This window comes from Neolamprologus multifasciatus, chromosome 19, assembly GCF_963576455.1.
Source record: "Neolamprologus multifasciatus chromosome 19, fNeoMul1.2, whole genome shotgun sequence".
NCBI lineage: Eukaryota > Metazoa > Chordata > Actinopteri > Cichliformes > Cichlidae > Neolamprologus > Neolamprologus multifasciatus.
This window is the reverse complement of record NC_140457.1, coordinates 4,988,758-5,004,774: the sequence shown is the minus strand read 5'-3', so window position 1 is coordinate 5,004,774 and position 16,017 is coordinate 4,988,758. Positions and strand designations below refer to the sequence as shown.

Below are 16,017 nucleotides of genomic sequence, written 5' to 3'. Positions count from 1 at the left end.
GATGGGCAGTCTAAGGTCTGATTTCGATTTCTGCGGGGAAACTTTGTTGAACCTTTGTTTGACCCTATGACATAACCTATACAAGCGGTTGAAGTCGTTGTCAGCATGTATGCTTGTGCTAATTGCTATTATTATTATATTGCGTATTAATAACTGTGTGGTCGTGGTAAAGCGTTGGGGGGTTGAATTAGTTTGTTGAGAATAGAATTTGCTACGGTGTCATTTAAATCAGTGGTCCCCAACCCCCGGGCCTCGGACCGGTATCGGTCCATGAGTCGTTTGGTACCGGGCCGCGAGAGTTGAGGCTCAGGTGTGAAATGTATAGTTTTCAGGGTTTTTATCGGTTTTCAGCGTTATTTTGTTATCGTTTTTATCGTTAACTCGGTTTTCCTGGGTCTTTTCACGTGTGTTATGAATAAATCTTCTTTTTTTTCTGTACCGGTACTAGTTTTATTTTGTTGTATTTATCCACGACACCTTAAAGGCCGGTCCGTGAAAATATTGTCAGGCATAAACCGGTCCGTGGCGCAAAAAAGGTTGGGGACCGCTGATTTAAATGGTTTACCATAAAGTGCATGATCACATTTGTATCACTCGCTTATTGGATGTGTGAAAAAGCTCATCGGGAGGAAAAAAAACACTCAAAAAATCTTCAATGGTGGCTTCTACGCAGCTTCAAAGAAGTTTGAATGTGCGAATACTTCCAAGCCACCGCTCTTAACTGCCAAGTTGTGCCTCTGGTTATCCCTGTGAGATTTGAATGCAGCCCGAGATCAGTTTCAGTATATGGAGCGTGTGGAGAATCCATTTGAGCTGTTCGGGGAAGCCGGTTGTTCATCAGTGAGCAAGCCAGGGGTGAAACTGGCTTTATGGGAGACCTTCGGGGGAACAGGGTGGATGGATTTCAAAGAAGTGGATAAAGCAGCCTGCACACATGTGTGAAACAGAATCGTATTTTACACATCGCTGCAAACAGAGCTTAATTTGTCTTCCTTACCCATAATCCCTTTGGTTAATTCGCCGTTCCATTTGATCCCAGTGGTCCTACATGTCACCTCAAGCTACATCAGGTTGCGAGTGAAGAAGAGTTTGTGCGAAAATTAAGTTCAGTGCTGGTGAAATGTTCACTTTCATATGTGTGTGACATATAACCTTATCCCTCCTGTATAGCGGATGGCTTTACGGTTTGCATATCGCATACAAAGCGTGACAGAACAACGTCCTCTTCATCTATCCTGCCTCGTCTCCTCTCTCTAAATGAAATTCGTCCCTCTCCCCCTTTTTCTTTCACACCTCAGCACTCATTTTAATTAGCTGGCTCTCTGATCGCTCTTTTTTCCCTCCTCACTCTCTCTGATAATTCTCCCCGTTTCCTTTCCATTTCTCTGTCTCACTCGTTCATTCTCATTACAGTCATTTCTCAGAGTAATTAATGAGGTGATATCTGCTTTCGTGTCAGAAGGGTCAAGAGCTGTCTCTCGCTCGCTCTCTTGCTCTCTCTGTAGCACCGGAGCATATGAGATCTATTTAGCTGCTGCTCCATCTTTCTGCTCTTCTTTCTCTGCACTCAAACAGAGAGGAAAAGAAAAACAGGAATTGTACGACCTCTGACATCGTAGCAAATTTCATGTCAGTGATTTCACGCAGATGTAAGAAGTACAGAGAGAGGACCTCACAACTAGACTACAGATTGGTGAATGGTTTCGTAGTCAGTCCTGGGTAGCGTGTTAATATTGCACGACTCTATATAATTTATTGAACTCTGGTCTTAACATACAGGTGCCATTTACAGTAGTTCGAAACTCTAAAAGTTGCAAAAAGTAGGATATGTTTGTGAAGGTTCTCAGTCATCCAGGTCATCGTAGTCAAAGGAGCTTGCAAAGAAAAGCGTCTGGACTTCTTTAAGTTACTTGAAGACGTTTCACCTCTCATCCGAGAAGCTTCTTCAGTTCTAAGGTCAAATGGTGGAGAGTCCCAGATATAAACCTAGTGGGAGTTTCCCCCCACAGAGGGACAAAAGGACCCCCTGATGATCCTCTAATCGCCTGAGCCAAGGTGTGGAACTGGGTGTGGGTCCTAATCAGCCAGAGTTTCGGGTGAACTCGTTGTGAAACCTGGCCCCACCTTATCATGCGAATTCCTGAGGTCAGATGGCCCAGGATGTGAGTGGGCGTTAAGGCGTCTGGGAAGGGATCTCAAAACTGGATTATAGATGGCAGAGAGTTGGTGTCGTAAACCACCGCCTCTGTTCAAAGATGGTCACTCACAGTGGACATAGATGCTTCTTTCACTCCCACTTTCATCTATAATCCAGTTTTGAGATCCCTTCCCAGACGCCTTAACGCCCACTCACATCCTGGGCCATCTGACTTCAGGAATTCGCATGATAAGGTGGGGCCAGGTTTCACAATAAACTCACCCGAAACTCTGGCTGATTGGGACCCACACCCAGTTTCACACCTTGGCTCAGGCGATTAGAGGATCATCAGGGGGTCCTTTTGTCCCTCTGTGGGGGGAAACTCCCACTAGGTTTATATCTGGGACTCTCCACCATTTGACCTTAGAACTGAAGAAGCTTCTCGGATGAAGGTGAAACGTCTTCAAGTAACTTAAAGAAGTCCAGACGCTTTTCTTTGCAAGCTCCTTTGAAATAGTAGGATACAAAAAATACTTTTGATCTCCGGGTAGGTTATGTAGTGGCCAGTGCTCCAAAGCCCAGGAGCCTGACACTCACCCCGACATTAAATGGCCATAGAAGGATTACTGAACTGAACATGGACACAGACTCAGGCATGCAAAGGGTCAAGAAGACCTGGCTCAGATTTGTCTTTTCCAGTTGAAAGACAAGAGAGGAAGGGATGCAGAACAACCTAAGTAACACACATAAGAAAAACAAAGGAAAAAGCAATAAAATATCCTCAAAGTGATGTGATAAGATAAGAAAAGATAAGAGCTGCAAAACAACCATGGAGAGGCTAAGTATGACAACAAAATGATAACAATGGAATAAAAAACAGTGATACACAAAAACAAAGCGACCACAGAGAGACTGGAAGTGGTAGGATCTTGTAATTCTTCTCCAGGAAAAATACATCTGACAAAAACAAAATGTGGTTCCAGTTCGGAATAAACAAGAGAACTGTGAGGTTAGCATGAGCAGTGTTGGTTGTACTAACAGTGTATGTCTGGGAAGTGCAGTGCAGGAACACCACAGTGATGAATTCACACCACAGATGGAGGCGAAATTGAACAAAAAAGCATTTTGATTTTAACACCTTCAACTGTGTGCTTGTTAGTGATGGGAATGACATCCAAGGACTGATGAGACGTGTTGCTTCCTACAAGACATTTGGTTGCGCGGCTCCTTTATTACACAGGGACTCGGGTAATGGTATGAACACCAGCTACGCAAGTTGGTTAGATGAACCGGCTGCACCATGTGCTTTCTTTGCAAATACTCTGGCTTAAAAATCTTTTTTGTTGTTGAAATGGCTCCAAATGCTGCTGCTGTTTCATTCTGCACTCATTTCCTTTCCACTAACTGGCTGCTTCTCAGCAAAGACACTGATTGGAACAAATCAGTCTCAAAAGTAATGACATATGATGGGCAATTCTCTCAAAGCAGACCAAACTAAGACTTTATTGTTGAGGTTGAGGCAGTGGCGGTCCTAGCCTGTTTGGCGCCCCGGGCGAACACTCCCTCTGATTTACAACATTATGAATGAAATGTGCTCTATTTGGGAGCAGCAGGGCCCCCTCCCCTTTCGACGGGTTGTGTGAGACTTTAAATCATCAAGCTCGCCCACTTTTCGCGTACAGAATTTCGAAAAAACATCGGCACAAGTTATAAGTCTGTATCATAATGTCTGGTGTTTTCGTGTTTGTTGTTTTGTTTTTATTTTGTTTTATTTTGCGAGTTGGTTATTAGACGCTGCTCCAGCCAGCCAGTGAATCCCCCGCCGCCCCGCCCTCTCCTCCCAGTGCCGCAAGCAGCAGGCGCACCTGGCAAACGGAGGGCGCCCTTACTCCCAGCAAATGGGCGATAGAAAACCGGTCGGTGCCTATGCCATTCCCAATATGCGCTGGCTGACGTCGGGGCAGCATGAGTACGAGCAATTTTTTATTTTTATTTTTTTTTGCTGATGCCGCCCCCCACCACGATGCTGCCCCGGGCAACCGCCCGTGTCGCCCGTATCAAAAACCGCTACTGGGTTGAGGTTTATGTTTTTACCCTGCTTCGATTCTCAGAGTGTAAAAATCTGTTTTGTTGGATGTTTTTCCCTTTTTGGTTTGGATTTGATTTATTAAGCAGTAGCATGAATAAAACAGTTTACCTATACATATGCCATGGTGTGTAATTTATAATAGGTTATCTTATGAGAGAGTGAGCATTCCCAGTTGTAACTTTAAAACGTCTTAACAAACCTATTATGAAACACACAGCATACAAGTTGTTTCTATTGTTCTGCTGCATTTTTGTTCAAATAAAAAGTGTGAGAAAAGTTCACAGAGACAAATCCTCAACTTCTGTTTCACCCTCATTAGGTGTGTGTTGTGTTCTTGTGTGAATGCGTAGATGTTTGCGTGTGCATGCTTGTTTGCACTGTGATCTGTTTAATGGTGATTCTCCCATGTCCTTCAACCCTGAAATCAAGGTTGCCATTAATGAGGATTTTCTCTCTCTCCCTGACCACCCTGCACTCTCGCACTAACACTCTAATTAACTACAAGCACTGCGGCTTGTTAATGATGACTGAGTATGTGTGCCTTTTCACTCATGTTCACGCACAATGACACTGCTGAGCAATAAATGAGACTAATAAAACCCTCTTCTTGTTTGGTTATAAAGGTTTTTTTTCTGATCGCCATGACTGATCACTTTATTCTTTAATTGCACAGAAAATCACATTAAAAGTCCACCGCAGATGATTTTTAGAGGCCCGGCCACTTGTCTCCTTACTGCACTCGTCATCATATCTACACTTGACTTTTAATATACATCTTTGCATTCAGTTATTTGAGTTGATATCAAAGGATGTGCAGTTGGTGATAAATAATGTATTATTATAGAGAAGCTTGAGGAAGTACATCCTTCTCCTTTTAAAAAGACTTTTGAATGGGGAAGCATGTTTTATCTCAGTTTCTTTGTCACGTTCCATTTGTTTTTAACATTTTACTTTTGCCATAAGTTTTTCCTTCTTTCCTACTAAATATCAAACAGATCCAAATGGCCTCCAGATGGCAGTAACAAGTGTATGTGACTGCAAACCAGGAGTTTGGGGCCAATTGATGGGACCAGTTCACTTAGTTATATGCATCTCATTTCAAATGTCATTAACGTCTCTATTTCTCTCTCTCGGTCTGTCTTGTTTCCATTTATTTTAGGTGTTGTTTCCAGGTACGGGGGGTAACCATGGAAAGGCTGGTACTGTGTGTAATGCTGGCCGTCGCCATGGCTGTGCGGGCACAGATATGCCCAAAACGCTGCGTATGTCAAATACTGTCACCCAACCTGGCAACCCTCTGTGCCAAGAAAGGTCTACTGTTTGTCCCACCCAACATTGACAGACATACAGTGGAGCTACGACTGGCTGACAATTTTGTCACAAGGTGATCGTCACATCAATAATAACGATACTCATGAGACTAAACCATTTACGTTAAAACCCTTCGATAGCTGCTGTTGAAACTCTACTGGTAGAACGTCTGCATTACTGCAGTACATAATGTTATTTGCCAACATATGCCACTCTCGCTATACTGTATATAAGTGTAATGTGGGTCACTAGTAGGGATGGGTATCGAAAACCGGTTCTTGTTGAGAACCGGTTCCCACTGTTTCAATTCCTTGGAATCGTTTGCCATTTTTGCAAACGATTCTCTTATCGATTCCAGTTTCCCCGAATGACGTCACCACGTTGCGGAGCGTCATTTACCTGGCAGGAAACACGGCGCCTAAGCGGCTCAAACGCTCAAAAGTTTGGTTTTGCTTTACGAGAATGGATGACAACAGGGCAACTTGCAATACTTGCAAAGTAGATATTTCATTTAAGGGAGGAAACACTATAAATATACAAAAGCATTTGCTCACAAAACACACGATGACCTTAAATGAATGTCGTGTTTTTAATTCCGCTCCGGACTCGTGAATCTCAACCCAGCAGCAGCGGTAACGTTTGCACGTCCTCTCCCGTTAATGCGGCAGGTAAATAATCAACTAACAGTACATATTATGTTAGCGCGATCTGCCTTATTACAAAACCTGCCATTACTGTGCGTTTAGGTGACCATGATGAGAGAGACAGAGTCTGGCTCAGATGCTGGCAGTTCTCGCTGCAGTCTACCGGTAGCGTCTCCTTTCAGGCCAGGATAGACGAATGTCACCGAGCAGTGACAAGTTTGTGGTCAAAGGTTTGCACCCATTTGCCACAGCAGATGATTTTCAGTAAGTGAATGTGTTTAATTGTAGGCAGGGACATTACTGGATATTCTTGTGTAATTGCTACAGAATAATTGATGTTATACTTTGTTATTGCTACAGAAGAATATTTATTTTATTATTTTACATTTACAATTTTTTTTCCTGGGGACCCTGTGACACCCCATTGAAGAGCCGTAGGCTGTGGATCTCTTAAGATGTCACTGTTGGGTTTGTAAGGCCATGTTACTCCTAAATTTCTATCTTGTTCAAAGAGAAGATATAAAACAAAGTTCTAAGCTATTAGACCTTAGTGTTCTCCTTTTTTAAAAAGAATCGATAAGAGAATCGATAAAGAATCGAATCATTAAACAGAATCGAAAATGGAATCGGAATCGTGAAAATCTTATCAATACCCATCCCTAGTCACTAGTATGGCAGTTACCTCATTTTAACGATATTTTATCTTTGTCTCGTCTTTGCCCAAAGTGTGAAAAGAAAAGATTTTGCAAACATGACACGTTTGGTGGACCTGACGTTATCCAGAAACACCATCTCCTACATCACACCTCATGCCTTTGCTGATCTGGAAAACCTCAGAGCCCTGCACCTCAACAGGTATGAACTAAAAACAATTTCTTACAATATGAAATCTTATTTATACATTTTCTCTGACGTTTTATTTCTCTTCAATCTCCCACAGCAACCGACTGACGAGGATAGGCAATGATACATTCAGTGGGATGTCCAAGCTTCATCACCTGATTCTGAACAACAACCAACTGGTCATGATTCACCAGGGAGCATTCAATGACCTGCTGGCACTAGAAGAACTGGATCTTAGTTACAATAACCTCGACTCTATTCCATGGGAGGCCATCCAGGTTAGAACCTCTTTAACATGCAACACTACTTTGAAGCTTGTTTGGCTGGAGGGCATTGAAAAAAAAAAAAAGCATCCCGAGGCAAAGTCCTTAAGAAATGTGGGTGCATTTATTTTAGACTTAAATGAGCTTTGGGACTAAGCAGAGGTCATTATGTTGACAGTTCAATAACTGTATATGCAGTTTCACTGATAGCCAAGATGTGTTAGTACAGGGGTCGGCAACCTGCGGCTCTATAGTCCTTACAGTGCGGCTCCGGGTGGTTTGGGAAAATAAATTAGAAGTATTTAGCTGAAGTGTAGAAGATTATTGTGATATTGAAATATAAAAATAAATTATATTCTATTATTTTTTCATCACTCAAAATAAGCGTCACACTCGCGGAAGCCGATGTACCCGCTGAAACGCCGTGCATTTATCGAGACTTTCGACCCCAGGTAGGCCAATTATGGATCTTCGGATCCACATTATGTCAACAGCTCCACCGTGAACTATGTTAAAAACAAACACCGCTCACGCCTCACAGATGACAGCTTAAAGTCCTGCGTAAAGATGAAAGCCCCGATTTGCAGACGCCGTGCGCAGAGGTTCGAGACCAGAAGTCCCATTGTAAACATATCACGGCAGACCCGACGATGTTTGCATGAACATGCTTTTCAGCATCTCTTTATTGACAACTTTTCACACAGGGTTGCTGGGAGCTTTGCAGCTCACAGCCCGACACACACCAACACAACAGCATAGATAGCACAGACGAAAAGGCGGCGAGGCGTGATTGCGGGTGCCGCTCAGGTGCGTCCGCCTCCCCTGCAGCGGCGCTGCAGACCGCGCTTCTACACGCCCCGCCACACACATTAACCAGGTAAAATACATATTAGGCAGAATTTTGCAAATATCTATTTTTCATTTTTTAGCAGCATAGTGCTTAAAAATGCAGCAAAGTCAGGTCAAGGCTCCAAAAGCCCAAAGGCGATATAAGGCTGGCGGCTCCCAACAGTTTTTGTTTGCTGGATCATTTTAGTTCAGCTGGGTGTCTTTTCTTTTGTTATATTTCTTTAAGAGTTCAAAATGTGTTAATTACATAAATAAAATGTAACTTTCTCTGTAGCACTTCATGGATTTCATAAGCAACACATACATAAAGGTAAAAAACAATATATACAGTGTTATCTTCATTTTTCAATTCAATTCAATTCAATAAAACTTTATTGATCCTGAAGGTTGACCCCGAAGGAAATTGGGTGCATTGGGTACATTTTAGATGTCAAAAAGTATTTGCGGCTCCCAGCGTTGCGTGGAAACCGGGTCCAAATGGCTCTTTGGGTGTTAAAGGTTGCTGACCCCTGTGTTAGTAGGTATTGTCAGTACTGTAATGCTTGGTAACTAAGTATAGTCAACTTTAAAACTTTAAAAGAGGTTGTTTTTTTCACCACACATTTTGTTTCCTTGCTCTGTTCCCCTTGTCATTATCGAATGTGTGAAAAATTAACCACATTGAAAGAAACAATAATAAATGTCTCTTTTATTCTGTTATTTATCCAGCGAATGATAAGCCTCCACACGCTGAGTTTAGACCACAACATGTTGGAATACATTCCAGAGGGAACCTTTTCCCTTTTACAGAAACTAAACCGGCTGGATGTCACCTCTAATAAACTCCAAAAGCTACCACCTGACCCACTTTTTCAACGAGCACAGGTATTCTTAGAATTTTCTTTCCCACCACATTCAATCAAAAACATTAAACGCAGCCTACCACACAATACCACCGTATTTAGGCAATTTAGTCCTTGGGGAATTCACGCAAAATAAAACAAAAACAGGTTGTGAATCAGCAGGCTAAAGCTGTTTATCTATTTTTCAGTGCAATTAATTTATTTATTTGACTGTAATGTAAAAAAAGCTGCAAATCAAATGCAATCAAAGTTTTTAGAGCTGTGACCACCTCTAAAAACTGTTAATATGTGCATTTTGCTGGGCTCGAGCACACTGAATATCTCAGCAAAAGATCAGACCATGCAATGCTCAGACAAACTGCAAAAATCCATCAGCTACATCGCAGCCCTTATTTAGCATGTTAAATGTTAAAATTGCAGTAGTACAAATACAAGGAAAGTGAAAAGTATGGTTTGTTTGGAAGATTTGAAAGAAGGAAACCTTTCTTATCTAAAAAGAAGAGTCCAGAGTAGAAGTATTGATGGCCATAAAGCACAGTGCCACATTTGGTGATCACCAGTCACAGCCTATCTGCACAGACACCTCATACCAATTGTCATGCATAGAATTGAGAGCCCATTATTTGGACTTGTTTTGCAGCCTCAGGTCCTGGGCACCTTGCAATCATTTAGTTGACCATGCTCCTTTGTATACCAAAGTATACAAAGGAGCATTATTAAGTAGTTTATGTTTATGTTGGAGCAAGGAACCACACATTCAACTGACCAAACTCGACCGAACGTAGTGGAATTGTCTATAAAAATGTTGCTCTTCTAATTTTCAAAATTTTTTAATGCACTTGTGTTGCACTCCCAGGTTCTAGCAACGTCAGGGATGCACCTCTCTTCTTTTGCACTGTCATTCGGTGGCAACCCTCTCCACTGCAACTGTGAGTTACTTTGGCTGCGAAGGCTGAACAGGGAGGATGACCTGGAGACGTGTGCCACACCCCAGCACCTGTCTGGCCGATACTTTTGGTCCATCCCTGAAGAGGAGTTTCTCTGCGAGCCTCCACTCATCACCAGATACTCTCACGAGATGAGGGTCCTTGAAGGCCAGAGAGTTGCTCTCAGGTATCAGTTCTTGCTAGAATTGCATCTAAACATAATAGGGTGGTTATGAAATCAATAATAATTAGGGAGTAAAGTTTTTATTATGTGGTGAAGTTTTGCCATCAGTGTTGGTCAAGTTACTTGAAAAAAGTAATCAGTAACTAATTACTGATTACTTCCCCAAAAAAGTAATCCCGTTACTTTACTGATTACTTATTTTCAAAAGTAATTAATTACTTAGTTACTTAGTTAAAAAAAAAACGATTTACAACCTGAATAGGTGATAAAGCGATAGATCTTTCAGCCAAATTCTACTTTTTCTACATAATCCATCATACAAAATGTAATCAAATGAAAAAGTATCTTTTTTTTTTTTAACTTGTTTTATTAGTTTTAATCTTTTAACTTTATGCATCAAGCAAAAATATAATTATATGCAACATTCTCTGACTGGAAGAAATTAGTTTAACATTTAAACCTATTTTCTGCACATTCCAGCACATAAAATAATTTTTTTTGTGTGTTTACACTCAGTCTTTCAAATAGATGCAAGTAAAACACAGCAGAAAATAAATAAAGTCAGATTAGATTAGATAAAACTTTATTAATCCCTCGGGTAGGTTCCTCTGGGAAATTTGTTTTTCCAAAAAGCACAGCACCGACAGAAGTTACAGAGTTAAGAATATTATATATATATATATATATATACACACATATATAAATACAAAGACATATATAGATAAAATATACAAAGGGGATAAATAGAATAAATAGGAATAAAAATAAAAATAAAAATACAAGTGAATTGCACATTTCAAGTATGGAGTCTATTGCACTGCTGATTATTAACAAAAAGTATTGCACAAAAGGTATTGCACAGTGAAGAGAAGAGGCACTACAGCTTAGTTGTTCCCCCCTCCTTTGTCCTCCTGTTTCCCCTCCCTCTCCCCTCCACAGAGGAGTTAAACAGTTTGATGGCGTGTGGAACAAAGGAGTTTTTAAGTCTGTTGGTTCTTGTCTTTGGGAGAAGCAACCTGTCACTGAACAGACTCCTCTGGTTGTTTATGGCCGTATGCAGAGGATGCCCAGCATCGTCCATAATGTCCAGCAGTTTCTTTAGTGTCCTCTTCTCTGCCACTGTCACCAGAGTGTCCAGCTTCATGCCGACCACAGAGCCAGCCTTCCTGATCAGTTTCTCCAGCCTGGATGAGTCCTTCTTTGCTGTGCTGCTCCCCCAGCACACCACAGCAAAGACTAGCGGTTCTGTTGCTCTATTTTCACCTGTAAAGCAGGAGTGGGTAGGCGGAGGTTTACCCTGGTGTAGGTGTGCCGCGGCGGTCAGTGGAAGAATCCGCGAGTTTCTCTGTGAGTTTCCCATTACGTCGTAGCTACTTGGTGCTTGCTTGGAAGTTTGGAAGTTTAGGGGTTAAAAGTAACGCGTTACTGCCCATCTCTGTTTGCCATCATCCTGTAACCACCTGACTTGCACAAACATGGAAGAATAGGAAAAGCCTCACTGCTTAATGATGCATAAAACATCAGAGACAAACACAAACGTTACCAAACACTTTACAGGACAAAACGAAATCAAGACAACAACAGCTTTTCTATTCAATTCAATTCAGTTATATTTATATAATATAGAGCCAAATCACAACAACAGTCGCTTCAAGGCGCTTTATATTGTACAGTAGATCGTACAATAATAGATTCAGAGAAAACCCAGCAATCATATGACCCCCTATGAGCAAGCACTTTGGCAACAGCGGGGAGGAAATGCTCTCTACTAACAGGAAGAAACCTCCGGCAGAAGAGATGGTGATTATTTGGTGGTGAAACATTATTATCCCCTTTTCTTTCATTCTATCTTGTTGTCATTGTCATATAAAAGGTATAAGTGGACAGTGTGGGCCAGTCTATTTACATTTGTAATCTTGTGTAATACAAATTTATTTCATGAAATTGAAAAAGTGGAGAAAGTGTATGGTTGGGTAATTAGGTGTCGACAACACATTTTTATACCCAGCACTTACTTCATCATAGTAATATTGTTACTCAAAAGAGTGACCATTATTTGTTGCTTTTAAAGAATGGGGGAATTATTTTACACACTTTTCACCACTCAAGTTTTCCTCTGCAACATCTGAGGTGCGCTGTCACATAATTACCAATTAACTTTAAAAACCTTTGGTAGAAAATGTCAACGAATGAACACAAATCTTTAGTAATTAAATTTGAAGAAATGCACTGTGCACACAGTGCAATTTGGATATCTTTACCCTTTAAAAAGTCTGGGGTTAGGGTTGAAACAGCTTAAATGTATGTGTTTGTGTCACTTTCATTTCTCCCTTTTTCACTTCAAATGAACTTCACATCCCAGGAGCCCTTTTTAGTTCATTTCTAACATTAACAATCATGTGTGGAGAATGTGTAGTGTGACTCCAGCTAAAAATGTGATTTTTGTTAGCTCTTATTCTATAACCTTTGAAGCACTTCACAGTAATTGGAATTATCTGCAGAAAAAGGGGGACGCTAAATTACCCTGACAAACATGCTCCTCACTTTGATTGTTTCTAATTTTGAATCCTTCAAATTGAGTCTGCTTTGTTGCGAAACCATTTTTTGTTTGATGAAATAGAATATTGTTTTTCTCTGACTCTCCCTTTTTGGTTTATAGCATGTGAGACACGAATTAAGCTATAAAATCTGACTGATTGATACCATTTCTGGCTGTTTATTTGGATCTCTGTCTCAAAAGAGCTATAACTATGACACAAAAAAATTTAATAACTACTTTTTTAGTATCTTAACTTACTAATTTTACACCAAGACAAGGAATTTTTAAATGTCAGCATGGAGTTATAATAATTTTATTGACCCAGAAACCTTTTAATATAGAAGTAATACTACTACAACCTAATACTACTCCATTATTCGCTAACCAACTGTAGTACAAAGGCTATCATTTGTACTCTAATTCAAATGTGCTCTGTCAACATAGTAGATAAGGTTCAGCCTCTTACTTTTCACCCAAGTCTCAGAGGAAAAGTAGCAGGATTCCAGAAACCATTAAGCTTTGCTTCTACTGTGCTGTTGTCCCTGTGCTGTCTTGTTTCAAGTTTCAATTCATTGGTTTTCTGTCTTTTAAGGTGTAAGGCAAGAGGTGACCCAGAGCCAGCCATTCACTGGATCTCTCCTGAGGGTAAACTGGTCTCTAATTCCTCCAGAACACTTGTCTACGCTAACGGGACTCTGGACATCGTCATCAGTAAGGTGCAAGACACTGGCTCGTTCACCTGTATCTCCTCCAACCCCGCCGGCGAGGCTCACCAAACAGTGGATTTGGTTATTATCAAACTCCCGCACATTTCCAACAACACAAACAACATCCAGGAGTCCGACACGCGATCGTCGGACATTTCCACGTCAACCCGAGGCGGCGCCAACGGGAGCAACGTGACTGGCGATGTGAAGAGCGGTGTGGATAAGAGGGTGGTGACAGCCGAGGCCACGTCATCAACTGCACTGATCAAGTTCAACTTCCAGAGGAATATACCAGGAATTCGGATGTTCCAGATACAGTATAACGGAAGCCAGGATGACTCACTGGTTTACAGGTAATCTTGACAGCATCACTGCATAACATTCATTACACAGAGTGAGAAATTGAATATGATGTGGCCTACTGAGAGAATGAGCCAAGCCTGAGCTCATAGATCAAATCACATCAGAATAGATCTAACTTTAATTGTCCTCTTGGAAAATGTTTTCACTCGAAATACAAGTGGAACAGCTGGAGAGAAGTGAGAATGTAAGGTATCTGGGCACTGGCATACCTACATCACTGCAAGGTGACTATAGGGGTGTTATTAGGCCACTCCAAGTGGGCTACTGGGGCACTATGAAGAAAGAATGCTGGCCGTGAAAGGGATACATGTGGGAGTTGTAAGGTCACTATGAAGTCTCTGCATGAGCTTGAAGGTAAGTGAGATGTATGCACATGGGCAAACCAAGGCCATGACCATGGAAATTCTAGGTTAAAATACCCTAAAAAACAAACAAAAAATGTGTATTTGCCAATTCTGTTTGATCATGAAAATGATCAAACAGAATTCACTGTGATTTTTTTTTCAACCTACACACTTCCTTGTCTGAAATTTGCATAATTAATCCTAAAGTGGAAGACAATAAGCTTGTTTTTTATCAGAGCATATGCACAGACAATCCGTCTTTATTTACTCCCTTACAGGACAGACAAAAAGTTCATATCAGGGTAAGTTAGACTAACAAGGATATGAGACGAGGATGGAAAGCAAAGAAACATGAGAGTGTTTGACAAGCTCGCAAGCTAACACAACACAGTCCAGCTCTGCTGGCCTTTCTTGACTTTTGTTGTTTGCACAGGATTACACAGATTAGATCAGTCTCACAGGGAATGATTGTTATTTGAGCCAAATATTTACTCCAGTAAATTAGGGGGAAGAGAGGGAATTAGCAAACACCTCAAGCTTCCATAGGGAAATCTCTTTCCTGTCACTACTAATCCCTACACGTACATCAATATGCATAATGGTCAACGGGAACACCGGGAATGACCAATTGGGTCATCATGACCGTGACCTTGGTTTCCAGGAAAGTCGACTTTCTTCATAATTCTTCGTCGCTAAACCCCGTTTAGAAAGTGTAACATACAGAGACGGGACAAGTCGGATTTATAGCTGTCCGTCTTTTTAAGATAACATTACAGCTGTTCTGTTGCTCTCGCTTAGATTCACAGCACAGAGTCTGTGCATTTGGACTTTCACCTTGAGACTTCAAAATACTACATTAAGTACTACAAACAAGCAGCTTTCTGTGGGGCCACAGAGGAGGAGTGATTAGACAGCCTATCACGACCCACACTGATCATTCCTCTCTCCGTTAGATCACTTATTCTTCCGTCCTGTCCTTTCATATTCCCCACTTCCCCTTACTCTCCCTTTTTTTTCAGTAGGAAGTTGTTGGTGTGTCTGTGTTATTTTGCAGTTCCCTTGTCTTTAGGTAACGGATTGATTTCCATTCAACACCTCTGCTTGCACAAAGCAGCAGCCAATTGATTCTGCTTTTTCATTACCTGCACAAAGACAGAGAGGAGGGACAGAGTGGTAAAAAGAGAATAGTAAAAGAGGGAGAAAAGAGAAGGATGAATGGAACACGAAGGGAAAAATTGTGAATGTAGGCAGGAACGAGAATGATAGACACGGGAAACATGGCCCCACTGTCACTGTCAGGTGGGGCTCTTACTTTTCAGGTTCAATGCCACAGTAGACATTTCTGTGCTTTACTCCCCACCTGCTCAACATAATACCATTGGGTGTTGGATGGGTTCTGTGTTTCCTTCATACGTCGAATGCAGTGAGTGACGGTTTAAATCTTCACAAGTGTACCTTTCATTTACGTTAACCTTATGACCCTGCTAGTTGCTGCAAAACTGAAAAGTAAGAGTTATAATGCTTGATTCTGTATCGATTTGTGCAGGGAAACGTAGACCCACTACTTCTTTCTCAGGGAGATTGGGGTCAGCTGCAGAACAGAACCCCTGGAGCTCACAGGGATTTGGTGCCTTGCTCAAGGACACTTGAGACCGGCAGATGTTCACTGCTACAGTACTGCTGTTTTAACACCAGTCCTGCTGCTTAAGGATTGTATTTCTATTGCGGAGTCCAGACTAGTCCATAGTAAACCTCTCTTCAGAGAAGCAATCTCACGGCCATTCTAGTTTTTATTAACATGAGTAATTTCTTTGCCTTTAATGTTAGAGAGATAGCCCAGCAAACTGCATGGCTTTAAGAGAGAAAAAATAAAGATGAATAGTAACACGTTTGTCTGATTATAGACAGTATGTCTCTTTTTATTCATATGGGGACGTAGATTAGAATCTGGAACATGCATCTCTCAAACTGTCGTC

General features: G+C 41.3%; 1 protein-coding gene across 1 annotated transcript in view; it reads left to right on the top strand.

The window, feature by feature from the left end:
* The window catches only part of lrfn5a (leucine rich repeat and fibronectin type III domain containing 5a), a 123,342-nt gene that overhangs the window by 91,175 nt on the left and 16,150 nt on the right, over positions 1 to 16,017 (top strand). The window contains exons 3-8 of the mRNA XM_085142436.1: positions 5,386 to 5,610; positions 6,908 to 7,036; positions 7,122 to 7,302; positions 8,845 to 9,000; positions 9,835 to 10,091; positions 13,220 to 13,687. Of these exons, the coding sequence (XP_084998562.1) occupies positions 5,414 to 5,610; positions 6,908 to 7,036; positions 7,122 to 7,302; positions 8,845 to 9,000; positions 9,835 to 10,091; positions 13,220 to 13,687 (1,388 nt within the window). The 5' untranslated portion in view covers positions 5,386 to 5,413. The remainder of the gene's footprint in view (positions 1 to 5,385; positions 5,611 to 6,907; positions 7,037 to 7,121; positions 7,303 to 8,844; positions 9,001 to 9,834; positions 10,092 to 13,219; positions 13,688 to 16,017) is intronic.